Source organism: Athene noctua, chromosome 1 (genome assembly GCF_965140245.1).
Source record: "Athene noctua chromosome 1, bAthNoc1.hap1.1, whole genome shotgun sequence".
Classification (NCBI taxonomy): Eukaryota; Metazoa; Chordata; class Aves; order Strigiformes; family Strigidae; genus Athene; species Athene noctua.
The window spans coordinates 64,819,822-64,841,246 of record NC_134037.1 but is presented as its reverse complement, the minus strand read 5'-3'; the positions used below and the strand labels follow the sequence as shown (position 1 = coordinate 64,841,246).

Here is a 21,425-nt window from a genome sequence, read left to right as displayed (position 1 = left end):
CTGAGTAGTCGCCCTCAAGGCTGCGGGGGAGATGATTCCAAGAGCTCCGCGTCCACCTAGGGTTTACATAATGGATGAAAATTCAAATCCTGGTCCGAGGTGCAATTAGATAAAGCCAGGAAAAGGAAAGAAGAGATCGGATGAACTGCAATTGGAGAAGGAGAAAAAGTACATATGATATCACTGGGAGGCTGAACTAAAACACACGCACACACACTGACCCAGATCCCAGTCGAGGCATTTGATACCGTCTGGTAAGGAAACGAATATCCAAATACTTTGCAATGCAACATGTAGAATCAATAGGAGCTGACTGAGAGCCATAAACCCCCACGAACTGATGCAAACAGGAACATTAATGAAGAATGGAAATTTAAGTACAGAAGAGTTCAAGCACACAGAGTGGTTTATTTCAATATCCCACAAAAACAGGAAAAAAACCTCCAAAGTTTCAGAAGAAGAAAATGCTACAGTACAGAGCATATGGTTGCACAGGCCGTCAGATTAAACTTGATACTGTTGTGCTGATGGGTGTGACGTTTCACTGAGAACTGGCTGACAATACTGGACCTCCAAGCAGATTTCCTTAAGCCATTCCAGCATTCAGTTTACCCTCAGTCCTCAGCAAATGTTTGCAATTTTACTAATGGCCTATCAAATTTGTCTATGAACTTATGCCCTCCTTCTTTCACATTAATATTTACTGCTCCAGAATATGTATCTTCACACTATATTGCTATATCCTACTAAAATCAGTAGTAGTCTGCACCAGGAACTGGGGACTTAGTGCAGAAAAGTGACTCTCACATTCACAAAGGGTCTAATCCTGCAAGATGTTAGGTCCCTGCATAAGGTGCTTTTTCCTTTCCAGTGTATTCAGCACTCTTGAGAGTCAAGCCTTCAGCTGGGAAGCCAGAAAATAAGCTTGTCAGTGTCCTGAGAATCACCAGGCTTTCCAGAGTCTCCAAAGCCAAGGAGGATACCCCAGGGTGGCCACTGGTGCCATCGTCACCTGCTTCCCTCCAGCAAAAGCCACATCTGCATCGGCAGTGGCCCCAGAGAACAGGCTGGTGTTTCTCTCATGGAAAATATTGCTCATGATTACAGTGATGGGGACTGGTTTATGAATACCTGATTAAAGTATAAAATGTGCTGAGTCGACTGATGCCATTGACAACTGAGCCATATGAAATGAAAAGCTGTATCTGTTTGCTATTACATAAGAGGGAAAGCCAGGAGTGGAAAAAAACCCTGGAACTTGGCAAATCTCATTTAATCACATCTGGCAATTTTCTAGTCTGAGTGATTATCGCTGTTGGATATCATGTTTTTAGAAAGTAAAGCAAACAAAAGAAACTAGAGCAAACAAGGGTCAGAAAATAAAGAGCCTTTTTTTAAAAAAAAAACCCACTACTGCACCTTTCAGCAATATTATAGGACATGCTTGGGACAAGGGTCTTTAAAACTTCTCTAAGAACAGTCACATTTCAATTTAGTTAGGATTAGTGACAGATGGCTACATACTAGAAGGGTGTACAACACTCCTTTGAATTCACTTATCTTGAAAGAATGGGGAAAATTTTAATCAATTTTGTTTGTAGTCATTGCAAGAAATACAGGAAATACCAAACAACTTTGACTAGCTGCACAGGTCCTTTGGTTGTCCAACAAAACCAGAAGTACAAAAAAATTCTAAAATGTTACAGGGTGGAGAGTTATACTTAAGTTTATTCCCAGCCATGAAGGTCTGTGAGTATGAAGTTGACTGCATTTGTTCCAAACAAATTGTTCTATCTCAAGGCCAAAAAAGAAAACACATATTTTGACTTGAAAATACTTAACTTCTGTATTTGGAAAAATTGAAATTAGTTGCTTTGACATCTTCAAAACTCTTTCTTTTCAGAAATTATTCAGGTTAGTAGATACATTAAAGCTGATCACGTTTCACAGATAATTTTTGTAAACTATCTTTTTCTTGCTTTGATTTTTTTTCCTCTCCAAACAAGGCAAGGCAAGGGTTGCCTGAAACATTTTGAATACTGCTCATAGCAGTAAAGCAATATCTGTCAAATCTCAAGCCTGTCTGCATGGATGGGTACAGATGATCTCTTGCTCAGCCTTAGAAAGCAACAAGAGACGCTAGCCCTGAGCATGACGGGATGGTGACACGCAGCTACTGCACTACACTGCTCAGCTCACACCATCAGCAAAGCAGACCCGTGTCTATCTGCATAGGCCTTTGAGGTTGTACCTTCAGATAATTAGTGTGGGAACAGTGACTTTCACAAATGCGGTTACAGCTTAACCAGCAACTGATGGGTGCTCCACAACAGGCATGTAGTAGAAGCAATTTCTAGTGGATACGGGTTGTTGAAGAGAAAAAGAAACTATAATCATGACAGGGCAAGAGAAACTGAGAGATCTTTCTGTTGTCCTTTGTCCTGTTTGGATTATTTCAGACACACTTAAAAAGTCAGCTGTTTATTCTTTGTAATGGTGGATGAAGTTGCCTGGGGAGTTTAAAGAACCTTGCTTTGGAAATGAAAGTACGGAAATCTTCAGAAGCAGTTCAGAACTGAATTGCCTCCTGCAGCTAGGAGCAAGCTCTAGTTTATTTACTGGTAGGTGGATGTCATGATAAGAATAAAAAATAGTGTATTTGAATAATCAAACGCTCCTTACATTACCATGAAGAATAATGCACCTAGCACTGTGATATTTGAACATCTTATAATACCCTAAATAAAAGACTATCATCTGCTCCTTGCTAATCTGTCTTTGTCAATCAAGGAAGTAATTGTGAGGAATTTCTTCAAAATTGTTTTTCTTTTTTTGTGCAATTCAGCGAGGGAGGTTTTTTTAGTAGAAGTGAATTTGAAAGAAATTAAGCTTTGCACTTTGAAATCTTTAGTGACATTTAAGACAGCCCAAGTCAAACAGAGCTATAGATCTAAGGCATTTGTCTAGTGTAAATGTAAATATTAAATATGCAAAAATCTTTGAAGTCTATTAAGGTGAAAGCTAGACAAAACCTTATAGCGTAGACTTACAATTCAATGACTAATATATACACATAACATTTCAATAAACTTAACTGAGTCACTCTGGAAAGTAATATATGATCTACAAATGTCAATAGAAACCTGAGATCTGCATAGCTAAGCCCAGGGAAGCTGCTGTTCTTCAGAAGTCTGCTCTTGGCCTTGCTGCTACGAAGGTGCTGCCAATTCATTCTTCCCATTTCAAATCAATATTTTCAATGCTTCTAGGTAGGGATACATGTTGAAAGTTAGTGGTGAAAAATTTAATTTTCCACTCAGATTCTTGGTAACAATTACCACACTCTTCTGTGCATGTTATTCTGCATTATCTATGAATTTCAAAAGGCAAATGTAGGGTTTGTCTGAAGAAGGATACTGAGGGACATTAGTCTGAATTAGCTGAAGATGTGAAATTAGAGGAGATTAGTTACATGTGATTAAAGTCTTCATGGACCTTTTAATTCAGAGTAAAACCTGAAATTTAAACTTAGATAAATGAAGGAAATGGCTAGAGAATTAATTAAACCCATCTTAGTTCTGAACCAAGCTGTCCACACAGAGATTGACTGTGTATTTACTTAATTTGTGCTTGGGCCAGCCGACCTTAACACATCCATGTAGGCAAGTTCTAAAAATAACAAACATGCCGGCTCTCGATATAGCATGTTGGCACCCACGAAGTGGCAGCCCTGCTTGACTCCTCTCGAGCGGCCGCTGGGCAGGTCTGGGCGTGCGGGCCAGTGGCACAGAGCCCCGGCTTGGCGCCTCAGTCACAGGCGAAGGCTTCAGAAAGAAGAAAAACAACTTCCCTGGGCTTAGCTATGCAGGTCTCGGGTTTCTGTTAACGTTTGTAGATTATATATTACTTTTCAGAGTGACTCAGTTAAGTTTATTGAAAAGTTATGTGTATTTTGCTGAGTCAGCACGGTATCCTGGACTGAGCAAACGTGGCTGGATGTATATGAACCTGAACTTTACCCGAACCAACCAGGGAAAACTAGAATTGTTCTAAACCTTTCCTCTGCCAGTGCATTTGACCCATGGGTGTGCTAACCTATTTGAAATGGCTCCAACCTATTTTTAAAAAAATCCTGCTAGTCCATTCAATCTCAAAGCTGGATGCTCCTGAAATTTTCCCACCTTAGTTTCCTGAAAACCCTATTGCATTAAACAGAACAACAATTATCACCAGACCAGTGTTCATAATCACACTTCTTTTTCATCTCTGAGTACAGGCTGTAATGTATAAATAATGTGAAAACATCAGTGTAATCCAACATTTTTAAGCAACAAAAAAGTCATTCAGAGAAAAAGGTGTGTACCTGAGTTAAAACCAGGAGTCAGCCTGGAATGAATAATAATAAGAAAAATTGTTTAGGATTCACCCTGAACTCAGGGACCACTTGCTGGTGCTAGAGCCAGAAGGTGCCACCAATGCTCTCGTGTGTGCAGCTTCATAAAATGCATGCCCTATTACTTTATCTCACCATTACCATTCACATAAGTTAAAGCACTGGTGGGCAATTTTTAATTTACGATCATTATGCAGATGAATGTATTTTTCATTGCCATTAAATGGTACAGATACAAGATCATTTGATGCAGGCAGATTTTGCTGTATCAGGAGTATACAGGTCACATTTTGACTGCTTCTTAACACACAGGCAGGCTAGAGATCTGTAAATGGAAACACAAGACAGGCAAAAACCAGGTGAAGCTACAATAGAAATTATTGACTGTGTCACTGAAAATGCCCTGAATATGAAATCATGAAACCAAACATTGTTGGGTCTTAATGAAACCTCAAACCCAGATTTGCATTTGAATTCCTGCCTTAGTTGATGCTATATGCAGTTGAGCAGTCTTGAGCAAAAGACTGGGTCATGTCCCTTGAATTTTTAAGAAAAACTGAACCTCCAGCTCAGGCCCCTCTCTGCTGTCAGTTTGGTTCTTCTTTCATGGACACTCCTGCACACTGTGTGCACCCATAATGATATGTCTGAAGGTGCAGGATGTCAAGGAATAAAGGCAGAACCAGCTCAGAAAACCCTTAAATGATCGCCACACTTTATTTAAGAAGGACAAAATGAATACTCATTTAGTCCTCTCAGAATCACATTAAATACATTGTATGCTTCCCGTAATAAAGCTATACTGGAAAATCAAGCATGGGTTTTTGACCAGGAATATAATTATTCTTTTCAACATACCAAGTTCTGGAATCAGATCAAGACACACAACCATGAATTTACTTGGGGAGAGTAATATATTTAATGATGTGCTTAACAATCACAGAATCAATTATGCTTGGCAAAAAATGTGTATAAAATCTGCCAGAGTCAAAAGATCAGTTTCAAAATATGTTTATTGAAATGAAATCTGAAAAAAATAACCCCTTTCCCCTTCAACTTCAACCCACCAACCTGAAGCTAAAAAAGTCTGGATAAGGAGCTGGTGAGCCAACAATCTCTCTGCACTAGGAAGGAATTTAGGAACTATAAAAGCAGAGAAGTTTAATAAAAAACATACATTAGTTTTAACATCCTGGAAAAATTATTCTGCAGAACTTTAAGCACTTGGGTTTCAATGCTGCAAAATTTGTTACAAAAGCATGTAGACATGGCACCTGCCAGCTACAGCATCCAAGAGCTATAGTGAGTGAAAGAGGGGGCCAATGTTGTAGGGATGCTCCAGAGCATAGAAGTAGGGGCTAATATCATCCACACAAACTGATGTTGCTAAAAAATGCAAATGAGGAATGCAGTGGGAAGTGGCTCATTTGCCCACAGAAGGACATCTATTTGCTTGGTTTCCATAGAGAGGAAAGAGAAATTTTCCTAACCTTGAGATTTCCGGTAGGTCAGCACAGCAGGGCAATTGCGGGTGTATCACTCATAGAGGAGTCACCAGCAGAAGGCTGGTTAGATATGTTTCATTCTGTTTGTTTATCATAAGTTATCCTGGTAACCAGTTGCTGTGATAGCTTCCACTGCCAGTCAAACACTTGGCATTGTACTCATGACTAATGTAACACAAAATGTTTATTTTCCTGATGTAAAGCATCCTCTAATGGCAAATATCATCTCCTAATGAAGCATGATGATGCTGAGGCCAAGTCCTTTTTCTGGCTTCTCCCTGTGGAAGTGGAGGGAGACGAGTGCTGTGCTCCAATAGGAGGCTTTTTGGGCAGTCAGATCCGGCTGTCTCAGCCATTCCTCTCTGTGCTGGTAAAACATATCCTCATATGTCCCTATCTATCCTTCACATTCAGATGAGAGAGTTTTGATCAGACTGAGTGTAAATATAGCACAGCTCATACAGTGGTCTCTTTGCTTTCACATTACAAAATTACTGGAAAAAAAAAGAGCTCAGAAAGGTCTCTGACTTCTCACACCCTGTTAGAAAATCCCATACTTTTAATTCACATTGCTGAAAACAGTCAGCCACAAAAGTGAAAGGAAGAGCAAACAAGAACTGACATCATACGCTGTGAGTGCAGCGTATCACACTTGTAAATAGTGTCCTTCCTGCTGTAGTGCACCAGGTCCTCGCCAGGGAGTTGCAGAGACAAGGGGAAGGCAGATTAGAGGAGTCAGGGTCAAAATTTGGGGCAGGTCAACATGAGAAACTGACTCCTGAATGTAGTGATGGGAAGCACGGAAAAGGCTGAAGTAGTATATGAAGTCAGAAATGAAAGAAAAGTTATTGCTGTTGAAAAAGGACTGCAGAGAGCTTATAGTATTACAGTTGTATACCTGCAAAAACAGTCTGCTTTCTCTCCACAGGGGAAATTGAGCTGTCTAGGCTGAGATTACTTGTTTTGGGTAGTTGTCTTTCTCTTCTTAGCAGTCTATCATGTATTTTAATATCTTTATAAAGCCTGAAACCTTTATATAGTAGATAAATTTACGACAGACTTGCACAAAGCAGCAAATGATTCTCAGCATAAAGAGCCTGGCTATGGTGCATATTCACACACTCACCCTGACATGGCCTAGTACTTTGTCCTATAGAAAATTGATCCTGATGCTAAATGGTATCTGATTATTCCCTCCAATTTGTGCCTATACCAGCATCAGAAACCCTGCTGCGCTATCCCAGCTGCTGCCAAAAAGCAAAGAGAGTCCATAACGTCTTTCTGTGTTGGCAGGTACGAAGGTGGATTAAGAGTCCGATGGTCAGCGTTGAAAAGCACCCGCATGCCAGCCTCAAATACCCGGGGTCCACTGTGATGCATTTACCTCCAGGGGATTCAGAGCTCGAGCCTCCTCTGTGCCAGACCTGCCTGAGCGACCACCCTTTCCAGCGAGGGATCGCTCCTCAGGAGGCCGAGTCCTGCTCTTGGGAGAGCCAGCGAAGCAGCAAAGTAAGCCACTCTTTCCTCCCCCCAAACTTTGTTTACATGTTTCACACTGATAAAGGGTCTGTATTTAGGAGATTGTCCTTCTCTTGGAGAGAGGGGATTCTCTGCAATCCAAAACTGCTGACCAAGGTTGTTGTGCACATCTGGGCTCTGCTTTCTACCTTGAACTTTGATACCCGCAGACAGCATGAGAAACAAAGGGTTCTTCACAAAAGTGCTTTGATGTAGTCTCTCAGTATTTGAACAGATTAGCAGTAACACTAAGTAGTATTTCCTCATTTTACAGAAACTGAGGTGCAGAGAGGGGACATTATCTTCCCAAGATAATGAAAAGGACCAGGACTTGTTAATTTTTTCCCTTCTGTCCCACAATTACAAGACCACCCTTCTTCCCCCCTCCCCCCCACCCCTGCCATCTCTAGCTTTCTCTTTAGATATAAGAATTTGGCTCAGGGAATTTTTCCGAGCAGGAGGTAAACAATCCAGTGGGTCTTGTAAACAGAAGTCATGCCGGTCATGACAGTACACTCATCATGCTGATATGTTATAAAAGACATCATTATTCTGCGCGTAGTTCTGGGCAGTTGCATGCAGATGTGAAGGTGGCAAAGCGCTGAGACGAAATGGTCAGGAAGGGGCTCTTCTGAGGCAGACTTCAGACCTTTCATTCGTCATTCAGCTCCACCTAATCCCTGTGGAGAAAAGCCAAACACAGAACATCAAGTTTTGCTCCGAGCCCGTCATCCCTGACAGAACCATCCTTGCCTGGAAACACCGCACAAGAAAAAGGAGAGAATTATAGAAACATAAAAGCAAACAAATAAGAATCCTTCCAAGTACAAAGCAGAGCAAATGTGGCAAGGCATTTATCAGAGCCTTATCACGCAGCTCACAGCAGAAACGTTTTTTCATGCTACATCTGCTGCACTTTTAAACAGGGAAATTCAAACAGCAGGTAAAAATGGAAGTCCTGTGCACTTCAGAAACCCAGCAAAGGCATTTTGGTGAAACATATGCACAAGCAGAGGACCTAATTAGTCTTCCGTTTTGCTTCATTAAGAAGATTAACTTTGCTGAGGCTAAAGCATTAAAAAATGAAAGCACCAAAGACGGAGGATTCTGCAAATCCTTTGCCTTGCTGTAAATCACATGTACTCCTGTACAGCTGTAGGGCCTCACAACTGATTTCCATTAGGTTTTACATGCATATGGGATAGATTTGGCTGAACACAGATTCCCCCAGACCTCTCTCTCAGTCTCCTTACTGCAGGCAACAGAGAGGCTGCTTACTCAGCAGCTGGAGTCTGCAGCAAGAGGGATATTTTGCATGCTGCTTTAAAATAATGTTGTCTGGCAAAAGACTTCTTGGATGAAGCTATCCTGCATAAGGAGTCTTTTAAGTAAGTTAAAGCACAGAGTCTTTGATGTGATTAAATGTAAGGTCACTGCCTCTTTCTCTACAGTAAAACCAGGCAGGAAGCTTTTAATAATAAAGGCTGAAGGAGCTCCATGTCTGACCTTTTCCAGGTTTAAAGAGAGTTGCTGGGTGAGATTCTGTTCAGGGGTTACAAGTGACACAAGCTGCATAAATGTGAAATAACTCCCTTCGCTTTAAACTAATGAACTTGAACAGAGATAGTCCGTATTTCAAGGAGAAGAGAACGTGGTCTCTGTTAAGCTGGCAGGGAGCTTGGGGTGTGCCAGTTGTCTCTCCTGGCTAATTTCTTGCCTCTTTTCCCCATTACTCTTCCTTCTCTGCTGATTTCAAACCTGTGACCAGGTACTGGTTCAGTGATTATAGTTCCTTTCTGCTGTGCCCAACACCAACACATACAAGGGTCCTACTGACCCTGTCCTTTTGCTCAAGGGCAAATTAATTCAAAAAGAAATCAGCTGTGAAATATTATTAAAGGCTTGTTCTAGGCAACAAGCTTTCTCTGACATGTTTCAGGCTATTCTGATCACTTTGAAAAAGGCCTTATAAAAAACAATCTGATTAAACCATATCACCCAAGGGAACACGTGTCTGTTATTTCTGTTCTTATTTCCAACACAAAACCAGGGGGAAAAATCATTACTGCTTGTTTACTGTGATGGTAATTATGTAGTTGAGTCTTTAAAAATTGACTTAATGTAAATAAGATTATATTGAAACTGAAAGTATTTTAAATAATAATATCTTTTTTCTTATGATATGCTTCCATTTCCACCTCCCAGGCTTTTCTGTTAAGGCGTGTGTCGGTTGGAGTTTATAAATGATTACTTATGTAACCTCTACTAAGTCTCCTCTATTATTTGTAAGGTAGTGTATTATCTCTCTCTTTTTATGACATTTTTCTGCATTGTATACAGTGGACTAAATAATTTTCAAGCACTCACAGAAAACCATGCTAATTTTCAAAAGACTGCCTTGCATAGGTATATTATTGGGTTTTGTAACATGGATTAGTTCCGTGGAAGCTTATATCTGCTCTACCAGTAACAGCTGAAGCCCCAAGGGCTTTGGACCACTGCCAGGTTAATGATTTACAATAACCATTCCTCTCTTTTCCATATCTACATACATCGGGTTGCATAAAAATCACTGGCTTGATGAGAAGGGTAAATTTCCTTTCAAAATAAATTGCCATGATGTACAACGAATACCCTGTGTAAATAAGCTGGTTTTGAAAGAGAGGGCAAACCACCTTTTAGACCTGCTTAGCAGTCTACTAAATGGGGAGAGGAGAACATGGTGAAAATGGGTATGATTAAATCTCTCAGGTGAGGGTTTACCAAGCTGGGTTATTAGGGGTAAATCATACTCACATATACACGTATACAATAAAACCCTTCATACTCTGCATGATCTATATATGCTGCTTACACTGTATTGTTATGCCCTTGTTTCAGACCTTTCTTTAAATAAGCAAAGGATAACAGACGGTGTTAAAGAGCTAAGAATATGTTTTTCTTGGGTTGTTTTTTTTTTTTTTTTTTTCAAACAGAGCCAACAGCTAGGTTCAAGACTTGTTCTATTCTTTCCTTTTTGTCTAAAAAATCTCCTGCTGCCCTATCTATCAGCTGGCATTTGTCCTGAAGCATCATGGACACATCTCTATCTAGTAGACCAAAGCTCTGAATGTTTAGAACTGGCTTTTCTTTCCAAAGCTAAACAAAAACCCTGCTCTGCCCCTAGCTAAGGAACAAGAGGAGGGAAGAACAAAATAATGTGTTTATCATCTTTAAGCAACATGGCTTTAAGTTGTCGGAAGCATCTCTGTGTGTCACGCACAGCCACCACTGCATGACTGGGGCTTCAGGGGTGCTGAGCAGGCTGCTGAGCCCCACCAGTCCCAGGAGGGGGTCCTCACATCAGGTGCAATATGGTGGGTCTGGCAAAAGGTTCTACTCTGTTCACCCTCTCTTGGCACTCCTGTGGGCCTGGTGGTGGAAAAGAGATGGAGGATGTTGAGGGAGTTGCTCCGTTGTCCTCCACCCACTGCAGTACATCCATGCCTGGTGTCTTTTGTGAAGGAACATCAGCAAAGTCTTGCTTAGGGCTGCAGGAAATTCAGTACTGTCACCTTTTTAGACAAGTCCTTTGTGGCTTATTGGAAGTCAGTTACTCTCAAAAACACTTTTGGATCATGCTATTGGATTGATAGCAGAAATTAATTTTACTATTAAAAACTGTTCAAAGCTCCTGATTTCAATCAGATTTCAGCACTTTACCATACTTCAAGTCTTGCTTCAGAGATGAGGAATGTTGAAAAAAATGTGCCCAAGCCAAAGGTTGGGCAATTATTTCAGACAGTTTTACTTATGGATCTCTCCTATAAATAAATAACTTACAGCTTCTAGAAACCTGCATTTGAAATGGGGTAAGAATAAGTTTCAGGTGAAATACATTGTGTAAAGGGCCATCATAAAAATAAATTACCTTTAATGGACTAGGAAAATGTGGAGATGAGGAAAAGAAATATTTTTCTAGCTCTCTCTAAAGAAAGAATTTGGTGATATATCTGATTGGACTTTTTAAGGAAAGATGGTTTTCTGACATATTTTGGATAAAAAGCCCTCCTACATGTAAGGATCTGCGTTGGCAATGAGGCACCCTGTGATTTACACGCTGATAAGTGCTAGTTAATACACAAACATATGCACGTACACAATAGAGGGCATGGAAATCCTGAAATCCCAGTATAGGACAATTAATCCTGGAACCAATATATGTGAAAAGTGCTGCAATAAAACATAATTTGGAAAAGAATAGGAGGTAAAAATAAGTTCAGGTAACAGAACTGTTCGGTGAAATCAAATCTGGAGAGGACTCTGAGAGCCTCTAATAAATCTAGGCAAATTAACAATCTGATGGCAGATTATACTTGATAAAGACAGAAACATAGTAATGCACTTCCATGGAGTAATTAGAAATTCTCAGTACACACTGCAGGGTCTTAAATTAACTGTGATTATTCCAGAAGGCAGCCCTGAGTGCCATGGAGAGTAGCTTACTGAAGACCTCTGTTCAAGGTAGCTCAGGAGGCCAATTCCACACCCAGCAAAGCAGATCCTTTACCCATTCCTTGAGGAGTACAGCCCTCCTTTCACTGAATTTACTTCTGTCCCTATGGAGACATAGAAAGAGGGAAGGAAAATAAATACACCTGGTGTGGGTGAGGGCAACAGGGATACCAGGGGAACAGATGCCTGGGAAAAGCCTTGCAGGCCAAGCTGTATCATTCTTTTCTTTCCTCTATATAATGAGATCCACTTTGAAGTGGCTGGTAGAGGCCCTAGTACATAGGATCCTTTGGAAAGAGATCGCCAAGGAGTGAAGGACACACAAAGGTGCCAGTGGTCAAATGAGCCTATAGCTCAGGCTGACATTCAGTGTGAGAAACTTTATCGTCTTGCACATGCTGGAATCTCCCCATATAGGGATTCAGGAAACAGTTATGAAGGTCGCCTCAATGAGTTCTGGCTTCCGTTTTGTCTCTTCTTGCAACAAGGAAAATCTGCTAGTAAGAAAATAAACATATTCTTAATCTCATTCCAGAAAAAATTTGCTGGCTTCATTGCAACAGTGAAATAGTAGGGATGGGTCTGGAAAGCAAAAATGGAAAAAAAAGGAAAAGTTTCTATTTAATCTAACATACAACATAGATACAATGAGAAATTATTGTCTGTGGTATAAAAGACTGAATATTATAAACAGACTTTAAACATAAAAGTTACAGGGATCTGGAACTGTCTGTCAAAACAGAAGAGTCAAATTTATTTACAGCTGGAGTTTAATACATTAATGTGTAGAATGTTCTTGCCTTTACATTTGGTTACTCCAGATTTCAGAGTATGTTTTGCTATGCCCCGTAAGACATGGGGGTTTATCTCACTGAGTTTGGGAACGGTAAGATTGACATGCAGAGAGATGATAATCTGTTGGGCAATGCTGTTCTCAATGCTCCATGTTGTATTGATGAGGATACTTCCAACATAATCCAAAGGAAAAAGATGGTAAAACCAATAAAGAAAATATTTGTATACCATATGTAATTTAACTTGAGAACCCACAGCCACTGGAACTCCATAGCTTCTGTTTGACTATTTTACATATACCATTAAACCAAATCATCATATTCTGCTCCAGAAATGTATTATAGAACTGTCTGAAAATGAAAGAGAGCTTTAGAGAAGCATGTGGTTCAATGTGAGCAATTATAACAGTAAAGAAGGTATTTTGTACTTCTCTCCGTTCAACAACTTCTGGCTGCAGAAAGTTTATATTTTCTGGATCATCACAAGTCAGAGCTGTAGCTTAATCCTGCAAGTTGACAGTCTCAAATGGAGAACTCATTTCCACCAGCATAGCTTACAGCTATTTCCTAAATAGTTATTTCTAGCTGACTGCACTAAAGCTCTTTTAGCTATTGGTATAAATGTGTTACTAATGGGTTTTTGATGGAATTTGGAATTGAGTACATTTGAATACATGTCTCCGCCCATAAGCACAGGCTTATTTATTTGCCAATAGGTGTCTGTACTTTAGGAATATGGTCGTGTGCATATCCAAAGACCAGTGACTCAAACGTGATTTTATTGTAGATCCTATAGCTTTAACAAGATGAAAAGCAATCTTAGATTTCTCTGTTGCTCAGATTTCCAGCAGCTGTGAGAATCAGCTGTGAAAGCAACATGCGAGTGAGGTGGGAACAGGCTTTGTTTCAAGGATTAAATCTAAATGCTGTACGTACTTTCATGGTTTTATAATGGATTGATATAGGGTTATTATGGATAATATTTATTTAGACGAGTCAAAAATGTTTAACACAAAAGCGTTTTCAAATGGAAATGGCAAAGCACAGTTTGCAAATGCACAGGCTAAAATTATGTGTAATTTCAGTGAATGGCAAAGACTGAATAGCAGACAATTGCCTGTGGGGGTTTTTACGGTAGCAACTGACAAAGTGAATGTCTATATAGCACAGAGCATATAAATCAGTTCCATGACTCAAAGAAATGATGTGATACATCAATCATCTGCTTTACAAATATGCAGTGAGGCACTCAGTCATTTGTACATCCATCACAGGTCTGTTCAAGTGCCATACATTTAGTAAATTAATTGGACAAGTCAATATCAAAAACTAAAACCATGCTTTCCTCCTTTTTGAATGCTGGTACAGCACTACAATAATTAAAATATCTCCTATTTTAAATAAACTAATTGTCAAGGGTTTTCCCTGAGGACATCTGCAGCTGGAAAAGGATTTCCATAATACCTGGACTGGAAATGACATCTCTTTCTGTCTCTGGTTTTGGGTTTGTTTGTTTTTTTAATATTTTATTTTTAATATGGTGTTTATCTAGCACCTTTCCTGCTCAGAGATCCAAATTACTTTGCTGACAGTCACAGAGATCAGAGAAAAGTATTAATTTCTCCACTGGTGGTAGTAAGCAGCAAATATGCCGTGCAGTGAATGTGAGGAATTTGTGCCAGACACAGTAGACCAAATTTCTGTTCAGTTTTGTCCTGTCATGCAGGACAGACAAGGCTCATTTCTGACTAGCAAGTAGTCAAATACATAAGGTCAAGAGATTTGCTTACTAGAATGGAGCAATGTACTCCATTTCTCCAGAATCCTGCTTTTGACAATATTTAGTACCTGATGTCAAAGAAGAAGGTGAACAAAACCAGTCAAAAAGCACTTTGTTTGAAAATAACATGATTTTTACAGCCTAATGCTGTGCTAGATCAATTTGGTCTTCAAAGGTTATATTTAGCAGGGACAACTGGAGTTGCTCTCCTCTATTGGAGTTTGATTTTAATCTGTTTATTGCCCATCTTGTAATCATTGCTTCAGCTCATTTTGAAGATAGTTCAGTGCTTCACAGTAGATAAATAAAAGAAGTCTGTTGCATTGTGTGACAAGGGCATAGAAACAATCTGACAGGCAATTAATACTCCTCTCTCAAAGAGTAACAGCACTGAAGATAAAACAAGTCTCTCACAAAGGTGTGCATAGAACCACATGCAGACCGCTAAAGACTAGGTCTGTAAAACACCTGAGTACATCTTCAAATCAAATCCAGCCCATCCACCAAGGGAGCAATAAACCATGTTATAACATGGTCAAGGGGTCCAAGGCTGCACAAAGACAAGGAGGGTGCAGAGGGCAGGAGCAGCTGCAGGGCCATCTCTGTCACCTGGCCAGGCCCAGGGCCATGTCACCAGCAGGACTGCTTGGAGCAGAGGGGCGAGCTGAAACCTCCTTGACTTGATCTTCCTAAAGAGTTCCTCCCCTGGCCAATTTGTGTCCTCTCCTTCCCATCAAGGGTCATTTCATGGCCTGTCTAGACTGTGCTTTTCAGGATTAGCAGAAGTCTTGTATTTTCTCTCTAAAGAAATGCATTTATCACCCAAAACCATGTTCCATAAAGAAAAGCTTGTTGTCTTCCTCCAGCTAGTCTTTATACACCAGTCTGTCTATCCCAAGAAGCCACAGATATCACAAGACGTTCCAAGTGTCTTGTCAGTATGAGTAACACGGTAATTTTGTTCTCATCTCAGTGGTCATGTTATAGCTATTGCATTCCTTTGCAGTTTATAAATAAGTATCACTATCTTTCTGTCTAGAACTTCCAGATAACCTTTTATGTAGAATTTTCCTCTTTGAACAAAGAGGTTATAATTGGCTAAGACCTCCATAATAAAGTAACGCATTCTGTAAATCCTGTTATGATGTTAGTTAATACAGTGCATGCTGCTCATTTAAGGTAATTTAATGCAATTCCCAGATCCCAGGACTCCTCAGTGTCTCCCATCTTAATACAGTGTACTTGCTATGCATCCAATTATGCCCCTTCCGTTCTGTGAAATCTTTTCCCCCGTCTGAACAGTCAGCACAGGACGCTCTAAAAGTGTTTCTGTAATGCATTCTCTGGATTTGAGATGCATGATAAGTCAACTTTTTTGACCATTTGCACTAATGGAAAGACAATTATTTCCAAAGCAGCAGTGCAGCTGCTCAGAGAGTTTTCATCGCCTGTATTGTATCACATCAAATTGACATTATCATTAAAACAAAAAAAACCCTACACAAGACTTGTTCCACTCTTTCAAAACTATTTTGGAGCCTTACTGGCAAAGAAGTCACTGATTTTAATATCCCTTGCTAGTTTTGTGTAATTTATTAATTTTTGAGGGTCTGGGTTATTAATTTTAGAGGAAAAGAAGTAATCTTTTCTTGGGGAGGGGGGTGGGTAATCCAATCTGACATCTACAAAAACTTGAAGAAGTAATCACGACCATGGGACTTCTATATATTAGGAATGGTCAGTTTTAAGGAACTGAAAATTAATGGAAACCCTTCTAATTAAGAAATCCTTAGCAGTGAGCTGTCATGTGAAACATTATGGGCTTTGCTTTCCTTATGAAACAAAGAATTTTTTTCTCTTTGCAGATAAATGAGTTTACAGACAGATTTTTTTTTTTTAAAGGAAACCTAAAAAGCCAACAAAACCCAAACAACAACAAACTGCAAACATGATAAAACAAATAAACATTTTAAGAGAGGCGTGATAGCACTTGATGACTGGAGCAGAATAAAATACTTAAGTCTTCACTGTAGAGACAGAACTAGGTGTTACAGAATAGTGATGAGCAAAAAGGGGCTAGATATGTTTCTCTAAATCCTGAAGAAGGATTAGCATGTAAGAATGGTCTTTGAGAGAATGCCATAGGATCCACTCTTGCCTTTGATAGATAAGAGAAAGATCTGCTAAACATGGGTACCTCCCATGTATTATTTCTGAAAGTGTGAAGTGGAAGTCTGAGGAAAGCAGAGACCTAAATTTAGATAGCTTTTCTAATCTGGTAGGTGGGGAAACCAAACACTTCCCCACTCGCAAAGCATCTTCTAACTACTACTCAGTAATAAATTTACCTAGGTGAAATTACAGGATACTGTGAATGCCTCCTTTTGCATCTGTATCTCTCTGTAAGAGCACACATAAAGCCCACTAATCTGCTGAAACCTCGTGTAGCCTTCCTGAATACCCTTCCAGGTTAGATGATTCCTGAGCTCTATTCACTGCTTCAAGGTTTATCTTCTGTGTTAAGGAGTTGAGGGATGAACCACAGTTGTAGATGAGTAGGAAACATACAGCTCCTGTCTGCTTCCCAATTCTGATCTGCCTCTGACTCTTGAGAGTGGCCAAGTTTTACCATAGGCATGAAATTCTATTTCAGGAAACCTCATGTAAAGCAGGAGAAACAGATTTTATTTCTCTAGGTTAGAAAGACATTAAAACAAGACCTGTCACAACTGGAGCATTTGTTGTCAGACCTGAGCTATTAGACAAAGACGGGGATTGATGTTCTTGAGATGCTTTTCAAAAACCGCTCTTAAAAGTAAGGAGTTAGATAGCTAATGCTAAAAGATTTCCCCCTCTATTCTCAGTGTTGTTACTCTTTATTATGAAGCATCTAGCGCTGTTAAAGAGGTACGTGAAGAGGTATCTATACATCTAGAGTTACAGATTGTACACTAGAAAATAGATGTCTAAAAGCTAGCATTATTAAGATGATGACATTTAGTTTCTTAAGGGTTGTGTTTTGGTTTTTTGTTTTTTGTTTTTTTTTTTTTTTTTATCTAGCCCACAGGAACTGAGGCTCTTTGAGAGATAAAGATATTTTGGCTTAAAAAGCGGCCCTTTCATCAAAACAATTCCCCAAGCCCCAAGATACATCTACTGAAAGAAAAATATAGCTGCATGCAAAGCCAAATGCATACAGAAATACAACACAATCCTTTTTTTCTACATAATAAATGACAGCTACTGAGGGAATGGCTACAGATGAAAAGAACAAACTTGCTTTCTTTTCAGAGCACCAAAGGGAAATGCATGAAACAATGAAACTGTTGAGTAAGACTCTGTCAAGATAAATATCATATATCTGAAAAGAAAAGTATCTTTAAAATCCGATTACTATAACTGGAAGAATTTCAGAAATCTGTGTACCTTACTTCAAGCACCGGTTGTTTTTCTCAGAATTGAAAGTCTGGAGTTTTTCTATTTAGCTTTGCTTATTGCCATACATCACTGAAATGCTACAAGGTTTTCAGTTCTAGCTGTCTCTGAAGGTGGCTTTCTTCTTTAAATTCAGAGTGTCAAGTAAACTACGCTCATTATGTTCCTAAGTGTTAAAGTAATATTTTATATAAATATTTGGTTTGATTATGTACATTGATATTGTCTAAGCTGTCAGAAGTGACCACTGCTTCTGCTCTTGGACACACACACCCCAACATATTTTTTAAAAACTTTGCAGAAGGTGAGTAAGAAACACCTCTTGTGCCCAGGAACTCAAGCCAGGTTCTCAGAAACTGCAGCACTTGGCGTGGGTAGTGCCTCTAGGAACTCTTGCTCATTATGTCTCATAATACCCACTTTTTAAAAGGTGGAACTGAAGCTCTTCGGCAGTGACCTTCAGGGATGACAAATTTTAAAAGAAAATACTCTCTCTGTATCACCCCTTCTCTAGGAGCACACAGGGCAATACGATGGAAAGGGAGCATCTGTTGTGCAGCGGAGTTATTTAGTTATACTTACTTGTTACTGTCCTCTTTTGATTCATATTCTCTTCAGATACTATAGCAACTGGGGGGTGGGGGCGAAGAGAATTTAAAATTCTTCAACTTTGATCAATACAATTTTGTCCTGAAGAGGAAACAGAAAAATTTCTGCCAAAACCGTGTCAGTTAGTGTGATCTGCAGAGCAGAAACCGCATGCATGCTCCACACGCAAGACCAGAGTTTTGTTACCACATCAGCTTCTGAAAACCCCGTGAAATGGGGCTGATATTTGCAGCAAACAAAGTTCTTATCACAGGTTACATGGCTGTTGACATATCACACATTCAGGATATCACTCCACATACGAACTACAGAGTAACTTTCCACCCTGATAAAGCGCTACTTAATGCTTTCCACACTCTAGTTTTGGGAGGACTCTCTGAAAATAAGTAACTGGGCATTAAGCCCTGGAAGACATGGATACACTGTAGAAGATTGTTATGCTCAGGTAGTTCTTCCTTCACAATGTGCCTCTTGTAGGATCCTGCATTACAGGCACAACTGGAACATGAAACCCAACAGCAAACCGGTCATTTGCAGAGCTAGTTACAGCCCACCCCATGGTTTCAGTGCAGGGCTTTGTCTCTGCATTTGGAAAGGTGTTTCACACCCAATTCATAAGATACTCTACCAACAGATCTGGCTCCTCCTTGTCCTCCCAGGTTTGCTTATCGTGGCAGTGTTTGCAATTCCTGACCCCTTTGTCCTCTTACAGCTATGGGATTGCTGCTGTAGGCTGTGAATCTGTGTCTACACATCAGCTGAAGACGGTGCTGAACCTATCACTAACTGGAGGAGCACAGGAAAAAGGCAATTTGGACACTCTCCAAGCCTCTTGCTGCAAAACTCTATCAGTGCCATGTATCTCATTAGCAGCCTCATTCTTCCTCACATTTCATTCCAGCAATACTGAGCAAAGTGGAAATAAGACCAATAGGAGTATTTCTAGATATATAAGACTATACCAGTTTTCTTAACCAGCTGTCAGTAGATCTTTAGAAGATATTGTCCCTTTCTAAGTTTTGCAGAGAACTTTAGGGAAAAAAAATGTGCCAGTGCCTTCATAGAACATTTGTCAATAGTGGTTTTGTGGTGGTTTTTGTTTTGTTTTGTTTTGTTTTGTTTGTTTGTTTGTTTGTTTTTAATTATTATTATTATTTCAGTGAAACTGCTGTATATACTCAGTATACGCAGAATCTTCTGTGTCTTGGCAGCAGTCTTGTGGTGAGACTGATGGTAACAGTTCAATTCTGTCACAACCTCAAAATCTGTTTGGCTTCAGGTTGATTGTTGCCAAATCTGAGTGGGTTAGGATCATATTCTATCATTTCACTAAGAATGCTGTTTCAGTTGCTTTAGGGGAGAAACATAGGCTCTTCTTGGACCAAAGCCACAATACATAAATCAATTAATCCTGCTAATGGCCTCAGTGATGATGATGGAAGACTGGTTATGCTACATCTGCTTTAAAGTTTTGTGGACAGCTGGAAAGAAGACCACCTGCATGCTGTACATATCTTTTGAAGGAATGGAAAAACTGAATCTCTGACTCTCTAAGAGAACTTTCATCAGGGAAACACATAACTATGAAAGTGCACACAACCAACCAGCATTCCCATATCTGATAAGGTAACTCAGCAAGCAAATATTTGTACTGTGAAAAAAGGAGTTTTCAGAGTTGCACTGACTGATTACACTTAGTAGTGTGTTAAATATTTTCCAATTTAACAAGTCCCCTTTTTCTTGGTGCTATGACTAGAGATAAAATGAGATGGAAGAGAAAGTATAAACACATCCAAAAGACCTGGTTTTATGCTTTTTATGATTTGCAATAAACAGTGAATTTCTCTTGTTCTTCCCTTATTCCTCAAGATTCATGGCTAGAGATAGTCCACAGCAGCAGAGGCTAAGGACCAACATACATGCTCAGTAGACAAGCAAGTGGTTGCATATTAAAGAGTACTGAACCTTTATGTTGAACCTTTGGACACCATGTGCCAGCCATGTTGTGCAAGATCAAGTCTTGTTAATAATCACACCATCAAATATCAAGCTGTGAAATGTTCAAAGATCCTTTGCAAATGCAAAGCCAGACTGCAAGGACCACACAAGCCCTATTAATTCCTTCCTTAAAGCCCGTCTTGTGGGTAGAAACTGGAGCAAAGAAATTTGATTTAAATCTGTTTTAAACAAGGTTCCAGCCAAACTGGATATTGCTCCATGGCTGACCAGTGTAAACAACATGAATCCAGATAAGAACTATGTTTGTATAGAACATTATAGCTTAAGTCCCTCAATTTTTTTCTTGGGTAGAATTAATTTTTAGAGTTTATCTACATCAACAATATCCCCAAGTCATGTCTCAATGTCAACATGTGTGTTTATACAAATATATGTATGTGTTATGTTGGAACCAGGGTGTCTGACGGCAAGAGCAGGGAGGGATAGGATACTGGCTGCCTGGCTGGCCAAACTCGGGAAAGTGTTGGAAAATGATCCTAGTATTTCTAACACTGGGTGAGCCCATGCTGAAGTTACTAAAGGATGTCTCAAATGCTTTTGTGGCCACACACTCACGTCATGAGAAATTTTCCAGCACAGTGCTGAGAGCACTCAACCCCATTACGCTCCCCAGCGCTAGGAGCTTCCTTGGGACCAAGCCTTTGTTAGGTGGGTGGAGGATATCTCCTTGGCTGGTTCTGATGGAGGGGTTGTACGTTGCATACACAGTTCATCTAACCTACATGAGTGACCCAGCCACTTTTGGCTCCTGTCATGAGACCCAGAAGAAAGCCACTGATAAGACCTAATCATGCCACTGACATAGCCATAGACTATTTGTTCAAGTTATTTCAGTTTCTAATCCTGTTTCTAAATGGCAAACAACAATCACTGCCCTC

General features: G+C 39.8%; 1 protein-coding gene across 1 annotated transcript in view; it reads left to right on the top strand.

Moving 5' to 3' along the window:
• Window positions 1–21,425, top strand: part of SGK1 (serum/glucocorticoid regulated kinase 1) — a 79,005-nt gene that overhangs the window by 18,591 nt on the left and 38,989 nt on the right. The window contains exon 2 of the mRNA XM_074896362.1: window positions 7,192–7,407. Within this exon, the coding sequence (XP_074752463.1) occupies window positions 7,192–7,407 (216 nt within the window). The remainder of the gene's footprint in view (window positions 1–7,191; window positions 7,408–21,425) is intronic.